The 18901-nt window shown below is 43.8% G+C and overlaps 1 protein-coding gene across 2 annotated transcripts in view; it reads right to left on the bottom strand.

The window, feature by feature from the left end:
• armh3 (armadillo like helical domain containing 3) overlaps nucleotides 1–18901 on the bottom strand; it is a 186573-nt gene that overhangs the window by 141208 nt on the left and 26464 nt on the right. For both annotated transcript variants that reach the window (XM_063071318.1, XM_063071319.1), the window contains 5 exons: nucleotides 15936–16028; nucleotides 15625–15699; nucleotides 5658–5744; nucleotides 3309–3365; nucleotides 2137–2180 (listed from right to left, as the gene is read on the bottom strand). In XM_063071318.1, coding sequence (XP_062927388.1) covers nucleotides 2137–2180; nucleotides 3309–3365; nucleotides 5658–5744; nucleotides 15625–15699; nucleotides 15936–16028 — 356 coding nt within the window. The remainder of the gene's footprint in view (nucleotides 1–2136; nucleotides 2181–3308; nucleotides 3366–5657; nucleotides 5745–15624; nucleotides 15700–15935; nucleotides 16029–18901) is intronic.

The following is an 18901-nucleotide window of genomic DNA, read 5'->3' as shown; positions in this document are numbered from 1 at the left end:
TGAATTTATTTTAATTTAGTTTCTCATGTTTGTAATGTACTGTGCAGCTACTGCAAATGTTCATGCATTGACATCCTGTGTATATATGCCTATGTCAACACAGTTGAACTTGAAGAAACTGATCCCTTTTGTCAGTAGTAAGCAACGTCCCAGTTTTCAACTCAAAGCCAGATTATATCAGTCTGGATAGGATCAGGGAGTATCCAACTAGTGTCAGTTCTTTCCTGAATCAGTCTGTAGACAGAAAGTTCAAGTTTTTGTCATTCAACCATACACATGTATACAACTAAACAAAACAACATTCCTCAGCGGCCAAGGTGCAAAATAAGAGTACATAAATCACATTAAATAATATTACCACAAAAATATTAACAGATAAAAAAGCAACTAAACCAGCTTGTTGTATATACCAGGGCATACAATTGCACAATCAGATCACTGGAATAAAAGCCCATTCTTTGGGGTTTTATTAAATGTAAACAGGAATAAGATTTGTAAAGGTGTCAGTTCACAGCGCTGAGTTGGCTCCAAGCTGTCCAGATCACAGTGATTTGGTTTGAAAGTAGAGATCATTCAGCTAACCACCCTGCACATGGAAATAACAGTACAGGGGAACAGCCTGCAATTTGCTGGCTTTGGTGGTTCCCAGCAAAATGCTGGCCAAGACAGAAGCAGCAGCCCCCTACTCTTCAACCCACCATCCCACAAAGCAGGGAACAGTGCACCATGGTGTGCCTTAGCGTGAGAGGAGAGGAAGGGACACAGCCTTAGAATTGGGTTCGGAACCACTGTCTCAGACGGATAAACTGCATTAGATAAAACTGACTACCTTCACACTAACCACACAACCAGACAGCCAAATCCACACCTAATCCCTTTGCTGTTGTTAGCTCAACTACCACATCTCAGTTCTGAGCTTCAAGGTCACTAACCCTGCATAGCACCAGGGCTCATTAAAGCCCTGATTCACAGCTCAGTTGGTTAAGAAGACATCACTGTGCAGCCTCTGAGAAATTCTCAAACTGCACCACTTCACTTACTTCCACATTTTGCATCCCGGACAACTGAGAACATCTGCTGACAACATCTGGCCCCAGCACATTCCTCACCTTTATAAAGGCATTGGTCAGACAATATTTGAAGTCTTAAGCAATTTTGGGCCCCATATCTAAGAAATGACATTGAAGAAGGTACAGAGGAGGTTTACAAGAAAGATCCCAGGAACGAAAGGGTAAATGTACCAAGAGCTTCATGGCTCTGGGTCTCTACTCAGTGGAATTTAGAAGAATGAGGAGAATCTCAGGGAAATCTATTGAACATTGAAAGGCCTAGATAGACTGGACGTGGGGAGGATGTTTCCTGTAGTGGGAGAGTCTAGGACCCGAGGGAACAGCCTCAGAATAGAGGGACGTCTCTTTAGAAGAGATCAGGAGGATGGGGAATCTATGGAATTTGCCGCAAACTGACTCTGCAGCCTGCAGTCAATGAATGACACAGCACTAAATTGAACGGAACTGAACATTCCTAGACGGTTTCAATGACCTTGTGGTTTGATGTATTATATTGTCTTCTCTCACTTGTTTTTTGCCATTTGCACGATTTGTTCTTTTATTTTGTGCATTGGGAGTTTGATGTTTTTCTCTGAATGGGTTCCAAGGTTTCCTTTGTTTCGTGGCTGACTGTAAGGGGACGAATATCAGGGCTGTATACTACATATGTACTTTGATAATAAATGTAGTATGAACCTTTGGCTGTGGAGACCAAGTCATAGGGTATATTTAAAGTGGAGGTTGATGGGTTCTTAATTAGTAAGGGTGCCAAAGGTTACAGTGAGAAGGCAGGAGAATGGCGTTGAGAAGGATCATAAAGAGGCCATGATCAAATGCGAAAGCAGGCCAAACGTCCTAATTTTGCTCTCATGACTTATGGTCTTATCTTGTGCAGATCCCTGGGGTTAATACCAAGAAAGGAAGGCCAACTATTGCTCTCCAATCAGCTTTCCCACATTGTGCTCTCACCAGGATCTGACTCAATGGGCAAATGGCCTAATTCTGCTCCTCTGGTTTATAACGCCAACCTTCTGAAACCAATGTACAACCCCTGAAAGATCCTTTACTCTGTACAAGCAATTCAAACCTGTTATATTCCATCAGTGCTTGCGATATGACCAGTCCCATTCCCTGTAACAGAAAGGAGAGACAGATTACCAGCTGAGCTCACTGTCAAATACATTATTCTTCACGATGGATGCAACACACTAGGAGAAAAGGGGGAACTGGGTAATATAGCTGTCCATGTCCCTGTTGCCCATCTCCACGGTCCAGGTTCAATCCTGGCTCCAGTGGTGTGTGTGTGGAGCCTGCACTGTGACCCGCCGGTTTCCCTGTGACTGCACCTGCCTACCCCAGGAGCTCCAGTTCCCACATCCCAAAGATTAGCAGAAAGTTTGAGTAGCTGCTGCGGGTCTTTCAATGATAGCGGCACAGTAGTGCGATGGTTATCATAATGTTTTTACAACATCACAGTAATGTAGTTAGCAGAGTGATTTTACAAAAGCAGCGATTCCCACCACTGTCTGTAAGGAGCGTGAACGCCCAAGAGGCAGCGCTCAGCCCGTCAAGATTAACTCTGCCACGCGAGACAACCGTGGCTGCTCTGTGTCACTTTCCCACCTTCCCTCAATACCTTTTCACCCTCTTGCTTGTTTAAAAAAAAAGAACTCCATCTTCTTTCCTCCTTCAAAATATTCAGAGTCTGCCTCCACTGTCCTTTGTGGAATGGCTTTATTCCTCACATGTACATCGAAACATACAGTGAAATGCGACATTTGTGTCAACGACCACAGTCCGAAGTTGTGTTGGGGACGCCACGCTTGTGGCACCAACGCAGTTTGCCCACAACTTATTTAACCCTTTCTATCCTATACGTCTTTAGACAGTGGGAGGAAAGGAATGCAGTCATGGGGAGAACTTACAAACTTACAGACATCGACAGGAATTGAACCTCGATCTCGATCACTGGTGCTGTAACGCTTTAGTGTTACACTAATCGCAAAGTTACATACCACTTTCATGATTACATACTACATCTGGAATGTAGCCTTTAGCAAATTGTGCATTATGCCAGCCAGATCCCTCAGCACCTTAGAGCACCTCAATCTCTCACCAATCAGATAATATGCTTCTCTTCAATGTCACATTTACTGCCCAGAGCTTTGCCTCTAAGAAAACAGGAAGAGAAAGGAGGATGCGTGCAGGACTTTTGCCTTTCCCGTCCTGTTCTGCCTTACAGCAGAAACTGATACTCACATTTAATGTGGCCTCATCATCGACAATGGACAACTTCACGATGTACGGGTTCACAGACTGCAACACAAGACACTGCACGTTAACTGAGAGGAAATGCAGAACTTGCTTGTTAACCGAATTCTAGCAGGAGCTCAATATTATGTGATGCACAATTAACACTAGCCCTAGTGAAATTTAACCCTGCGTGCAATATAGCGGTAATAGAAATTGTACAGTACATTATTTGGGCTGCACCAGACTCTATAATGACAACTTTATATAACTAATCCACAAGATGAAAGATCACTTTTATAAGTTTCTACAGAGATACTCTGAATGGTCACGTCATAGCTTTGTACGGAGCAGACGAATGAAAGTGGCTGCAGACTCCACCAGTTCTGTCACAGGCACAACCCTCCCCGACATCCAGGACATCTCCAAGAGGCGGTGTCTCAAGAAGGCAGCATCCATCATTAAAGAGCTCGCCATCTCCGACGTGCCCTCTTTTTAATTATTTATTTTAATTAGAGAAACAGTGCAGAGCAGGCCCTTCGGCCCGTCCAGCCATGCCACCCAGCAATCCACCTATTCACACTAGCCTCATCACAGGACAACTTACAATGCCTAGTTAACCTACCAACTGGTACGCCTTCGGAAAGTGGGGGCACCTGCAGGATACCCACAGGTTCATGGGGAGGACGTACAAACTCCTTACAGATGGCGTCAGAATTTAACCCTGAACTCTGATGCCCCAAGCTAGAATTCTTCTTGTTACTGCCAGCAGGGAGGGCAAGGCTGAACAGCCACACTCAACTATTCCGTAACAGCTTCTTCCCCTCCGCCAGATTTCCGAATGATCCACGAACACCAACTCATTATTTGTATTTTTTTTGTAATTCTGTAACTTATAGGAACCCTTACGTGTTTCCACTGCACTGCTATCACAAAACAACTAATTTCACGATATCCAACCTGATTCGGATACGCTTAACTTGAAAACGAACAAGCACTCCTTTTAAGATTTTCCTGATCCCATGCATATTTGGAATTCCCAAGAGGCCGATTAAAATCAAACTCCACAGAACTAGCAGGAGGATGACCAGGGATCCAAGGAAGAACCATTTCCAAGGGCTGTAACCTTTGCTCCCACTTCCCGTTCCTTGTCACCTTTGCAATGTGGATCGCACTGCTGAAAGGGTAGAGGAGCCAGAGGCTCTCACTACATTTAAAAACCATCTCGATGAGCACTTGAATTGTCAAGGCACAGAAGGCTACAAGCTGAGTGCTGGTAAATTGATCAAATGTTCAGCAAAGACACAATGGACTGAAGAGCCTTTTCTGTACTGTGAAATAGAACATCTCAGAACGCAGACCATTCAGAACCCTGCTGTAGTCTGAGGATGACCTGTACTACAAACCAAAATTTTTTTAAAAATTGCCTGCACCACTCGGGTAGCGGGCAGAACCTGTGGAGAGAGAAACAATGTTCTGATGAGTCTAAACATTAACTGCTTTCACTTTCACAGATGCTGACTGACCTGCTGAGAATTCCTGATTTTATTATTGAATTCTTTATTGATATGAGACCGTTAGGGATCATTCTGGAGTCATGACATTATGGATTAACTGAGATCATGAGAACCATCATCTCCAAATTGAGAACCAGTCTTCAGGAAAGAAAATATGTACACAATTGTGGCAAGTGAAATGAGCATTGGGTGTGGGACATTCTGATTCTGTCACAATGAAACTACTCAACAGATGAATGCTCCTGCCATTAGCACATTGTGAAAGGTGTATCCCTGCCATTTAATGCACAGTTCAGGGCAAATCAGTCTTATCACTTAATCCTCTGGTTACCTGTATATTCATGGAGCCTTCCTTCAACACTGCAACACAGTGTATCTTGGATGTCTGGAATTTGAACTCAGAAGCTTTATCAACAGTCACTAGCATTGAATTGGGATTCTACTAGTTAGGATGTGCTACCATGGTAAACATGTAATTCTGCAAAGATATCTGAATATATTCAAAGTGTTAAAGTAGGTGATTACAGCTACTGAAATTAACTGTTTATTTGCTGTCTTTGTGTTGAACTTCATGTCAGGTGAGTAAGTTTCTCTTCGATTCTCCCGGACTCCCTCTCTCCTGAAGGTTTGCTATGTGAAGCAGGACTTTTATATTTCCCAGTTACAACTTCCACGTGGCTCAGTTTTAATCAGCCACAATGAAGCCTACATTCAATCTTCCCTCACACAAGAGCACAGTACTGTTGCTAATGAAATCAGTCCACACAATAAAACCTTTTCTTAAAGATGTGTTAGTAGAGGGATAGGGGAGGATTGATTCTGCCCATAGAGAAATGCTTACCTCATACTTTCTATAATTAACAAGCAGTGCCAGGAGCACTACACCATCGTTACCGTGCTGCACTCTGCTGGAGGCCACCGACAGAACCTGAAGCAGCGAGAGAAAGCAAATGTTGGTGATAGACACAAGCTACAGTGAAATGAAATTCCTGACACATAGTGGTGGCATCCCACGGCACATCGATGAATTGGTACAGGAAACATGCTCGTGCACGGTTTTAACAAATTAACCCAGAGTGCAGTTCCAGGGCTGGGAGAATCACAGAGAGCTGCTCTCTGCAGTAACTGGCCTTATTTCTTCATGTATAAAGGTGCATTCTAGGAAGACACCGATTCAAATTGGTGATATAACATCAAAGACAAAATACTATACACTGAAAATATGGGGAAAAAATCATGGCATCTCCTCAGTTTGTGGAGTGTGTGTATACCACAGTAAGGATTAGGAGAACATAAATATCTTAAGGTTTGGTAGGAGTGGGGGAGGGCGAGGAATGGCTGAGCAGGATGTGCAATATGGAAGAAGGCTGGAGAGATTAAATAGTAAATGAGGGAGATGTGGAAGAGGATGGGAATAAAGGAAGGCACCAAAGATCCAGTTAGAACAGAGGTTCCCAACCTGGTTAACGGCAAGGCTCCATGGCATAAAAAATGTTGGGAACCCCTGGTCTACGAAACAGCCGGCTGGAGGAATTTGTTGCACAGAACAGCACCTATTGCGGGAAAGAGTTGTTGACATTTCAGGCCAGAATCTATCAACCTCTTTTTGAAACGTACCCAATATATGGCAACAAACATCATCTGTACTAATAAATTACACAGATTCTGGCTAAGGATATTCCTCTTCATCTCTGTTCTAGGGAGATGTACTTCTATTCTGAGGCTGTACCATCTGGTTCTAGACTCTCCCACTATAGGAAACATCCTCTCCACATTCACTACGTCTAGGACTATCAATATTCAGTAGGCATAGGGAAAGTATTACAAGCAGGTAAAAAGGACGAGATAAAACAATATTTCAGCATGGACTAGATGGGCCAAAAGACCAGCTTCTGTGCTGTAGTGCTCTACGACCATGATATGGAAAGAGCTGCTAGAGGAAGTGGTTGAGGAAGGTTCAAGATTTAAAACACATTTGGGTAGTTACATATCGGAAAGTTATGGAGGGATGTGGACAAACATGGTCATAATGGGGCTTGCTCAAGAAAGCATCTTGGTCAGCATAGTTGGGCTGAAGGGCCTGTTTTCTTGCATTTATTCTATAACCTCTGATGCTTCCCTCTCTGTTGTTTCTATAGCTCCTGCATCACCACCCCCCGAACAGATGCTACTCGAACTGCTTTCTTGCAGCTTCCATTAACTGTAATCTCTTGCGCTGTTCACCCTACAGAAGACAGTCAGTGGGGACCAGAACCATTTAGTGGAATTACCTGGAGGAAAATACTGCAAATGCTGGTAAAGAACAAAAAAAGAGATTTTCAGAGAGGGAAATTGATTTTATTTTTATTTTTTTGCAAAAATTATTTTTCTTGCACTATTTATTTTATAATTTACGGTAATCTTATGCCTTTGCACAGTACTGCTGCCTCAAAACGACACAGTTCATATCAGATAAGTCAGTAAACCCAATTCAGATTTTTTGTGAGCCTTTAAGCACACAAGTTCTCTCAGGCAATGCATGCCAAATAACTCTGGTATCAAACCCAGAATAAGGAACAACTATATCCTATGAAAAGAAAAGCCATTTAAGTTACAGGCCTCTAATGTTCAATTCCGATGAAGAGTCTTGGCCCGAAACGTCAGCCATTTACTCCTCTCCATAGATACTGCCTGTAATGCCTGACCTGCTGAGTTCCTGCAGCATTTTATTCGTGCACAAAGGATATTCTGGATTTCCAGTATCTGCAGAATCTTTGTTTCTATAATGTTATAGGTCCTGAACTCTACATCAAAGCAGGTTCTGGACCCAAAATGTTAGCTTCTCTCCGCATCCACTCTATCTAGGACTTTCAATATCGAGTGGGTATGGGGAAAGTGTTACGATAGTATTACGAGCAGGTTAAAGGGACTGGGCAAAATAATAGTGTGACATGGACGAGATGGGCCAAAATGGCTGTCTCTGTGCTGTGATGCTCTATGACCTGCCCCAACCTGCTGATAGATCCCAGCAGGTCCTGTTTCTTATTTCAGATTTCCTGCATCTGCAGGCTTGTATTTGAATTCTAATGCTTTCACCTGACCTCTTTAGAAGAGGATTCTCAGGCGGGTGTGCCAGGATGGTGCTGCCAGGGGTGATGTGAAGGTAAACATATGATAAAAGGTGTTCAAGAGGCGCTCAGATAGGCACATGAGTGTGCAGAGAATGTAAGGATCTGGATGTTACGTAGGCAGAAGGAATTAGTTTAGTTAGGCTTCTAATTACTAGTTTAGTGCAAAATTATGGGCCAATGGATCTGTTCTGGTGCCGCACTGTTCTTATGCAAATCCAGCCCCGATTAAGATGACTAACAGCTCTTGCCACCTGAGGAGAATTAAAGCATCCCCACTGCATCTGCCTGCTGTGTCAAACTTCCCAGCAAGGGCAACGGGAAAGGTACTAATCCCTGGCTCACTGCGTTCCCATTGAGCAGATCCCGATTTGCAATGGTGGGACACATTCTACGGAGAATGGCGCCATCTGCTGGGAGGACAGATTTTGCAGATCCTTCCACTCAGTGCTTAATAGCATGTGGGACACCAAAGCCATCCAGTTTGGGTCAAAATAGCTGGGCAAGTACAGATTTTACAGCATGGAACAAATTTCCCTGCCTAGCTAATCAATGATTGCCTTTGTGCTCCATGTCACCCTCTATGACTCCATCATTCTACCGTTCAATGAATTAACCACAATACCAATTTCCGGTAAATCCAGATGAAAGGAAGACGGCAGATGCTGGAAACCTGAGGCAACACAAAAAATGCTGATGGAAGTTTGTCCAATCTCTCCTTATGGTGAATGCTTTCGAATCCATACAAACAGGCAAATCTCCTCTGCACCTTCTTGTGAGCCTCCACATCCATCCTGTAATGCAGTGGCCAGAACTATACGCAATGGGGTGACATTCTCTATCACGTCACTGCTGAAAACCCATGGCCAGAAGCTATGGTTTCCTGCCAAAATGGAGTTAACTTGCATTAAAAGAGCAATGATGCAGGGCCGGCTTGGAAAAGCAAGCCGTCAGCAGGACTCCCGAGGCCTTGGACAATACTGGGGCGATAAAGGCCCTCCTCCCTAAGCTGTGCTCTTCTTCAAGGGCGAAGGACACATATCAGGACCTAGTGAAGATCTACCCAGCCATAGAGGAGGATGTGGACCACGGCAAGTGGTAGAGTCCCTCAGCCTCCAAGTGAGACACAGCAAAGCCACTCATGGGTACAATTGTGACACGAGTCGTGAGTCTGAGAGTCCGGAGCCAGACTGGAGGCTCAGAGGCAGCCAGAAGCCTGTTCTGGGGTTGGAGATCTGTGTCAGTGTGTGGGTGGGTGGGTGGGGAGAAGACACTTGTTTTGCTTGTCTTGTTCTGTTGTTCTGTTGAATATAGAGGGCATACTATGCTGGCACCGGAATGTGTGGCAACACCCAGCACATCCTTGGGTGTGCTGATTATTAATGTGAAAAGTGCATTTCATTGTATTTATCACACGATGAGAGGTGACCTGATAGAGGTGTATAAGATGATGAGGGGCATTGATCGTGTGGATAGTCAGAGGCTTTTTCCCAGGGCTGAAATGGTTACCACAAGAGCACACAGGTTTAAGGTGCTGGGGAGTAGGTACAGAGGAGATGTCAGGGGTAAGTTTTTTTACTCAGAGAGTGGTGAGTGCGTGGAATGGGCTGCCGGCGACGGTGGTGGAGGCGGATACGATAGGGTCTTTTAAGAGACTTTTGGATAGGTACATGAAGCTTAGTAAAATAGAGGGCTATAGGTAAGCCTAGTAATTTCTAAGGTAGGGATATGTTCGGCATAACTTTGTGGGCCGAAGGGCCTGTATTGTGCTGTAGGTTTTCTATGTTCTATGTATATTGAAACACAGTACACGAATCTCCACTTTGACTTAGCAATGTGATGTTGAAAATCCTGTCAGCACCAAGTGAGGTGATATTGGTATATACAATTACAACATGGGAAATTCTTAAGGAGGTAATGAAAGTGATTGATGAGGGTAGGGCAATCAGTGGAAGTGGTCTGAGGCCAATCGAACCTTCAGGTCTACTTCCTTTCATTGTCACAGGTTCAATTTAATGTCAGAGAATGTATACAATATACAACCTGAAATCCTTACTCTCTGCACCTCACCTCAATTTACCAGTCTTAACTATGCATTTTGACACCCAAACCCTAGAAAACTTAGCACATATTTTTAATGATGCACCAGACTCAACATCAACCATTTAAAGGGCTTGCTATGTTCATCATCCTCCACAGAAGTTTTCAAAGCAGCTTCTTAGGAGTGATAAACAACACAAGGAGATAACAAAAAGGATGGATGAGTTTACAAAGCACCTTAAATGGAGTGAGATGGGAAGGAAGGGTTACCAGGTATGGAAACAGTGGCTGCAAGGAGAGATACATTGACAAAACTAAAGTTAGGTTTGAGGACTGGAGATAGCCCTGAGTTCCAAGGATTATAGTGATTGTTGCAAATGAGGCTAAAAGAATCAAACCTACCCTAACTACAGATGGGCAAACTCTGAGGTAATGGCTGAGCAGAACTGAGTACATGTTGGAGTTTGGTCAACAGCACACTAGATGGGAAGGCTTAGCACAGAAAAAAGGAGATTGGATGGTCATGTCTGACAGTAACAATGGACCAGCTGAGAGCTTCACCAGTAGTAGAGCTGACACAGATGTGGAGCTAGCGAGGAGGAAGTACATGTCTTATCTCTGCACAGATGGAGGCCACAGCTTACCCTGGGCTACGTGTAACAACGAGACTGCAGGGACTTAGTCTTGGTTTCATACTGTTGCCAGAAAGAGCAATGTGACCAGTGGCCACAGACAAGAGAATCTCCAGTATTTAGTTGAAATACATTTTCCCCCCACATCCAACACTGGATGTCAGACAAGAAGTCTGAAAAGTTCAAGGCAGCGTTGACTCTTGACCTCACAATCTACAGCAACGTGGCCTTATATCTTATTGTCTGCCTGCACTGTGCTTTTGCTGTAACTGTAACACTACATTCTGCATTTTGTTCTTTCCCTTCGTGCTATCTCAATGCACTGATGTGATGAAATGATCTGTATGGCCCGTATTTATAACGTATTTTTTCACTGTACCTCAGTAGGTGTTAACAAACAGAAAGCCATTTATTAGTGGAATGGGCTAGACGGGCAACAGGACCTAGTCAATGTACTACAGGAAACTGATGTCACCTGACGTCAATGAGTGGAAGTATGCATGTGATCAATCACAAACTATTCCCAGGCAATGATCAAGTAGGGTTAGTACAATACCATAAGGATTAGCTAACACTTTAACAAGGTAACAGCAATCAATGCCTGCCTGTCCATCTATAAGCAGTATGTACGTCAATCCCTCCCCCCTCCCCCCGACCAAGTGTGTTTCCCCCGAGTGTTCCTGTTTCCTCCAACATTCCAGAAACATATGGGTTAGAGCGAGTAAGCTGTGGGCATGCTACGTTAACAATGGATGCATAGCAACACTTGGGGGCAGACAGACTGCAGTACAATCCTCGGACTGTGTAGGTCACTGACACAAAGCCGCACATTTCACTGTACGTGTGACAAATAGAGCTGATCTTTATGAATGCGGGCAAACGGCCTTATCCAGCTTAACAATGGAAAGTGGGGAGAAAGATAGATGAGAATCACATCAATGCTCAGGCCAGCTTGTGAAAGACAACAGATAGTACAAGCTCAGGCAGTATCTGTAGGGACAGAAGATTCAGGACTCTCTCATGTCATTACCAGTACACAAGTGTAAGCAGAACAAAATAATTGTTACTCCGGATCTGATGCAACACAAAAAACAACAGAAGTTGAAGAAATCAATAATACCACCAAAAAAACCACACAATGAATATAAATACATAAGATAGCTTATGTACACCGATTGACTGCATGCCCATAAAGTGACGCTAGACTGCACACAAGGTGCTTGACAGGAAATAATAAAGTCGCGGTGGATTTAGTGGGTGGAGGTGTTGATCAGCCCTACTGCTTGGGGAAAGTAACTGCTTTTGTGCTTAGTGGTCCTGGCGTGGATGCTACATAGCCTCCTCCCTGATGGGAGTGGGAAACACAGTCCCTGAGCAGGGTTTGCGGGATTCTTTGTGATGTTTCTGTTCCTTTTCTGGCACCTTACTGCGTACAAGTCCTCGATGGTGGGTAGGCTGGTGCTGGCGTTGTGTTGACCAGCTGTGACTACCTGTTGTAGAGCCTTCCCTGCCCGCCACAGTGCAGTTTCTGTACCAAGCAGTGACACGGCTTGTTAGGATGCTTCGGTTCAGGTTTCAGTTTTTATTTTTATATTATTATTATTATTTTTTTTTTAAACAGCAGTATTCCTGCAGATGGTGTGGCTCAGTTCCAGAGCCCCACAGAGGAGATCTTGTGGTACTGCAGGATTGTGGTAGCTGACAACAGCCCCTTGCGGAGGAGTTGGAAAAGAGCAACACACAAACAGGGTTTGTCAGGCTGGCTGGTTACAACAGCAACAAGGTGGCCATCAGTAAACACTGAAGAGATGATGAGAAACATACGGCTTTCAGTCCTCGGTGACTGCAAAAATAATCCTGAGTATTGTAGACCTCAGTATTTCACTCTCTTTTCTGCATTATTGTTTATATACAGTGTTTATTTCTTATTGTAACATAGTAACTTCATAAGCATTGCACTGTACTGCTGCCGTGAAACAACAAATTTCACAGCATATGTCAGTGATACTAAGCCCCATTCGGATTCCTCCGATCTACACCATCAAATTTGGTTGCAGGCTTTCGACCTTGGAGTGTAGGAGTTTAAGAGGGATCTTACAGAGGAGTACAAAATCATGAGGGATATAAGATAGGATGAATGCAGTCTTTTTCCAAAAGAAATAAAAACAAGAGGATAGAGGGTTAAGCTGAGAGATGAAAGACTGAAAAGGGACCCGACGGGAAACTTCTTCGTGCGGATGGTATATCGAATGAGCTGCCAGAAAAAGGGGTTAACACAGGCACAATATCAATATCTGAAGGAAATTCAGACAGGTAGATGGATGGCTATGGACCAAACCTGAGCCAATGGGACTAGTTTGGTGGACTCCTTGGTCAGCTTGGAGCAGTTGGGCTGAAGGGCATGCTTTAATGATGATGTTGACCATGGCCATTCAGCCCACATGGCTACCCCACCACTGATCCTCAGAGCACGGAGAATAAAAGTCAAGACCGTCACTTCTGGCAGACGTCAAGGGGAGGTAACACAGTCAGAAGTCCAGCCTTCCAGGTGTAACAATAAACCTCTTTCAGGTTAGTTCAAAGAATCTCTTGGCACTAGTTCAAAGGGTACAGGATGCCAGGCCAATATCACCCTGACTGTAAGGAAATTATCTAGTCAACAAATTAATTTTCCTGCTATTCATAGTTCCAAAATATGTCACTGGTTACGAAGTATGCTATGAGGTCCTAATACGAGAGGAAAAAAATGAAAGGCTATAAGGGAGACCAGGGCTCGATTAATTTTAGAGGTTATAAGGTCAGCACAACATCGTGCATCAGAGCCTGTACTGTACTGTGGTGGTCTACGTTTTATGAACTTTTGGCTACTTTGTCAACATAAACTTCCTTGTATATTTCAATACAAGTCATAGAATCAGAACACAGAAACAGGCCCCTCAGCCCATCTAGTCCGTGCCAACCTATTATTCTGCTAGTCTCATCGCCCTCCACAACCCTCCCATCTTCGTACTTATTCAAACTTTTCAAAAATGTTGAAATTGAACCTGCAACCGCCACTTCCCCTAGCAGCTCCTTCCACACCCTCTGAGTGAAGAAGTCTCCCCTCAAATATTTCACCTTTCACTCATAACCCATGAGTTTTGCTTTGTTTTGCTATTGACTATTTTTGGTTTTGTGCAGGTCTCCCTAAAAACAACTGAAGTGACTCAAAAGACACTGAAATTCACAGCCACAGAACTAAATCCACAAACTTTCAGCTACTTCTAAAGAGTCTCCAGCAGCAATGCAGACACAAATTGCTCAAAAGATGTTTCACCCATTTTAGTTAAACACAGAAGATTTTGTTGAGTCTTTATTTGCAGCCCACAACCTTGTGCCTCCTGGAGTTGATCTTGTAGTGACTGAGAGATAGCTTTTGAAAGGTTTATAGAATCACCTGAGGCATCAATAGGGTCAACACTTACAGTCTTTTTTCTCCAGGGTAAGGTCTAAAACTAAACGCAAGAGGAGAAAGATTTAAAATGGACATGAGCGGGCAACAATTTCACCCAGGTGATGGATATATAGAAAGAGGTGACAAACAAAGTGGTAGCAGGGGTTACAACTACAGCATTTAAAAGACATTTAGCTGGATGAGATTCAGAGGGGTGTGTGTCAAAGTAATGACCAGGTGACTCTGCTGAAGACCAGGTAAAATTCATACCTTAGAGTTATCTATTATGGCATGTGCGATTGAGCAAATCTGGAAAAAAAATGAAACCTGGATTCCAGACTGACTCCCCTCTCTACAATCCGAATATTTTCTTCTAACTCTGTCAATGCCTGTTCATGGAGCTGCCCCTGAAAGATGAGAGTGTCCTGAAAGCAGGTCTGGTTCACCAGTTGAACAAGGAAGGAAATCTGCAGTCCTTACCCAGCCTGGAGCACAGTCCCACCAACATGACTGACTCTGAACCGCCTTGTGGATTGGGCCTGTACCGGACTTAGTTCAGTGATAATTAGAGTGAGCAGTGAGCCCATTTTCTCTGAGGCACATGGACAAGCAAGATCTAAAATGGCACCAAACTGTTCGAAAGCAATCCTGGAACATCACATTACAGCACAATGCAGGCCCTTCGGCCCACAATGTTGTGCCAACCTTTTAACCTACTCTAAGAACAATCTAACCTTCCTTCCTACATAGCCTTCCAATTTAAAAAAAAATCATCTATGTACCTATCTAAGGGTTTCTTAACTGTTCCTATTGTACCTGCCTCTACCACCATCTATGGCAGGGCATTCCACACACTCACCATGTAAAATAATACCTCTAACATCACCCCCTATACTTTGCTGCAATCATTTTAAAATGCTACCCCCTGATATTAGCGTATGTGCCCTGGGAGAAGTCTTTGGCTGTCCACTGGTCAGTGCCTCTTATCTTATACACCTCTATCTAGTCACGTCTCATCCTCCTTCGCTCCAAAGATTTCATCCCCAATTTACTCAACCTATCCTGATAAGACGTGCCCTCTAATCCAGGTATCATCCCGGTAAATCTCCTCTGCATCCTCCCCAAAGCTTCCACATCCTCCCTTTAAAAAGGACATCACCAATAAAAAGCAACAAACTGCAGCACCTCCACAACCTCAGGACGTCCTGGCCAGTGTGAAGTGCGGTCATTGTAGCAACACTGAAAAAGACTAGTGCACAGCAGATATCATGTACTAAGGTCATAATAACCAGATAATTCATTGCTTGAGGGATTACCTAGGACACTGGAGAAAAGCCCACCACACAGATTACTCCATCTTCACAGGGCAACCAGGGTATTGGTTTAACATCTTACCACAGCAGCAACCAACTGTGATAGAACAACCATGATGGAATGGTGGAGCAGATTCAATGGACTGAATGGCCTAATTCTGCTCCAAAGTCGTGTGGTCTAATGGCATCTCAAAGAAAGCAACACAGACTGGATGGATCAACTGTGTGGTTAGATGACATACCAGTCCAAGATTTTGTAAAGGAAGGCCAAGAGGTTGCTCACCTGGAGAATGGCTTCAAAAATACTGTTAATCATCACATACTCCAAGATTGTGTTCTGACTAATGTTGTCTGTAACCTGTAATTAAAAGGAAACCTGGTGAGAGGAGACTCCAGAAACCTTGTTTGCGCGACCTTACCCATGCGACAGTTCAATGCATTGCCAACAGGAGTCACTAGTGAGCAACTGCAATGATGATGACACTCTTCTGGCAGCGTACCAACGTAGCAGGCAGACGAGGGGCGTGGGACATGCACAGAGCACCGAGCAACAACGCAAGGACACATCCAAATGCAAGCAAAAGGTTTCCTTACCGTGACCAGACAGAGCAGCAGCTTAAGGCAGAGACTCTTCAAACTCTCTGAACCATCACCACACAGTAATGAGTCCAAACTCTCTACCAGATCCTAAGAGTCAAATTATAGAACGTTACTGCACTGAACATCGCATCATAGAACATAGAAGAATATAGCAGAGTGTGGGCACTTTGGCCCTCAATAGTAGGCCCACCAGCATAAATCCACTCCGCAATCAATCTAACCATTCCTTTCCACGCAGTCCATAACACTCCATTCTTCTTACATCCATGACCTATCTAAGTGTCTTTTCAATGTCCCTATTATATCAGCCTCTACCACCAACCCCGACAGTGCATCCCAGGCACTTACCACTCTCTGTATAAAACATCTACCTCTGACATCTCCTCAAACCGTCCTCTATTCACCTTAAACGGGTGTCCTTTGGTATTGGCCACTGCCACCCTGGGAAAAAGGTACAGGCTGTCCACTATTTCCATGCCTCTAATAATCCTATACACCCCTATTAAATCAGAATCAGAATCATGTTTAATATCACTGGCATATCTTGTTAAATTGGTTGTTTTGCTGCAGCAGTACAAAATACAAAAGTATATATTTTAAAAATAATTTTTAATATATAATACAAAAAAGAGGGAAAAATATGAAGGCAGTGTTCATGGATTCATTGCCCATTCAGAAACTTGATGGCAGGGGGGAACAAACTGATCCTGAAAAGTTGAGTGTGGATCTTTAGCCTCCTGTACCTCCCCACTGACAGTAGTAATGAGAAGAGAGCAATACTGGGTGATGGCAGTCCTTAATGATGGATATCGCCTTTATAAGGCATTGCTTTTGAAGGTATCCTTGATGCTGCAGAAGCTAGTGCCTATAATGGAACTGGCAGAGTTCACAAATTTCTGCAGCTTATTTCAACCCTATGCCGTGCCCCCACACCCTTACCAAACAGTGTTACAACCATTTAGAATGCTCTCCACTGGACATCTGTAGGAATTTGCAAGTGTCTTTACCGACATACCAACTCTCCTCAAACGAAATATGTATAGCTGCTGTCATGCCTTCCTTGCAATTGCATCAATATGTTGGACCCAGATTAGATCCTCAGAGATGCTGACACGCAAGAACTTGAAACTGCTCACCCTTTCCAGCTCTGATCCCTCAATGAGGATTGGTGCCTGTTCCCTCAACTTCCCCTTCCTGAAGTTCACAATCAATTCTTTGGCCTTACTGATGTTGAGTGCAAGGTTGTTGTTGTGACACCACTCAACCAGCTGATCTATCTCACTCCTGTACACTTCCTCGTCACCATCTGAAATTCTGCCAACAATAGTTACGTTATCGGCAAATTTATTGATAGTATTTGAACTATGCCTTGCCACACAACTGTGGGTGTAGAAAGAGTAGAGCAGTAGGCTAAGTACACACCCTTGAGGTGTGCCAGTGTTGGGATCAGTTCTGGTTCAAGGTCTCTTTGAAGGGACCTCTGCTGTGGGGGGGGGGGCAGGGTGATGCTTTTGCTGCTGCTTGTGCAAAGTGGGGGGTGTCAGAACTTCAACACTTCTATCATTCATTCTTGTAGGGTTTCTTGTTTTGTGGATGTCTGTGAAGAGTACAAATTTCAGGTTGTATACTCTGATGTCAAATGAACCTTTGAAAGTCAGTAAAGGAAGCAATGTTATTTCTGATCCATACAGACTGTGGTCTCTCAATGAGGAGGTCAAGGGTCCAATTGCAGAGAGAGGTACAGACTCTCAGGTTTTGGAGCTTGTTGATTAGAACTGAGAGTATGATTGGGTTGAACGCTGAGCTGTAGTCAATACACAGCTCATTTAGGAAAACTGCTATTTTCTGGGTGACCCAAAGCTGAGCCAGTGAGATTGCATGCAGCGGGTCCAAGTCCTTGTTTAGGCAGGAGTTGACTCTAGCCATAACCAACCTCTCAAAGCATTTCATCACAGTACAGAAACACAGACAAAATACTGGAGGAACTCAGCAGGCTAGGCAGCATCTATGGAAAAGAGTAAACAGTTGGTGTTTAGGGCCGAGACCCTTCACGAGTCCTGAATGGTGGGGGATAGCCATGTTTCCATGAAGCAAACTGCACAGCAGTCCCTGATGTCCTGCTGGTACAATAACCTTGCACTGATGTCATCAGTTTTATTTTCCTTAGCGTACATTCATCAGCATGATAGTTACCTCTTACCCTCCATCGCTCCAAGGATAAAAACCCTTGTTCATTCAACCAATCCTCATAAGACCTGTTCTCTAACCTAGGCAGCTTGCTGGCAAATCTCCTTTGTACAATCTTTAAAACTTCCACACCTATCCTATGATGAGGTATACAGAACTGAACAGTACTTCAAGTGTGGTCTAATCAAAGTTTTATAGAGCTGCAACATTATCTCACTGCTCTTGAAATTAATCCCCAGACTAATTAAGGCCAACACACAATGTGCCTTCTTAACCACCCAATCAATTTATGCAGCAACTTTGAGAGATACATGTACCTGAACAGATCCTTCTGTTTGTCCACACTGCTAATTCCAAACTTTCATGTCATCTGCAAACTTACTAATCCACCCCTTTACCTTCACATCCAAGTCATTTATAAAAAAAAATCATAAAGAGCAGGAATTGTAAAAGCAAATCCCTGCAGAAATACCACCAATCTCCTATGGTCTATGGTTCACCCACCAACATTCTCTGCCTTCTCTGGGTAAACTAGCTCAGAATCCCAGCAGCCGAGTTTCTATAGATCTCAGGTTTCATGACTTTCTAGCTGATCCTTGTCAAACACCTTACTAATATCCATACAGACCACAACCACTGTACTGCTTTCATCAATTTGGGTTTCTTTTTGTCACCTCCTTGAAAAGCTCAATCAGGCTCATGAGACAGGACCTCCCCCCGCCCCCCCCCCCACAAAGCCATGCTAACTAGCCGTATAAAACTATGCTTCTCCA

This window comes from Mobula hypostoma, chromosome 19 (assembly GCF_963921235.1).
Source record: "Mobula hypostoma chromosome 19, sMobHyp1.1, whole genome shotgun sequence".
NCBI classification, from domain to species: domain Eukaryota; kingdom Metazoa; phylum Chordata; class Chondrichthyes; order Myliobatiformes; family Myliobatidae; genus Mobula; species Mobula hypostoma.
This window is presented reverse-complemented; position numbering and strand designations above follow the sequence as displayed.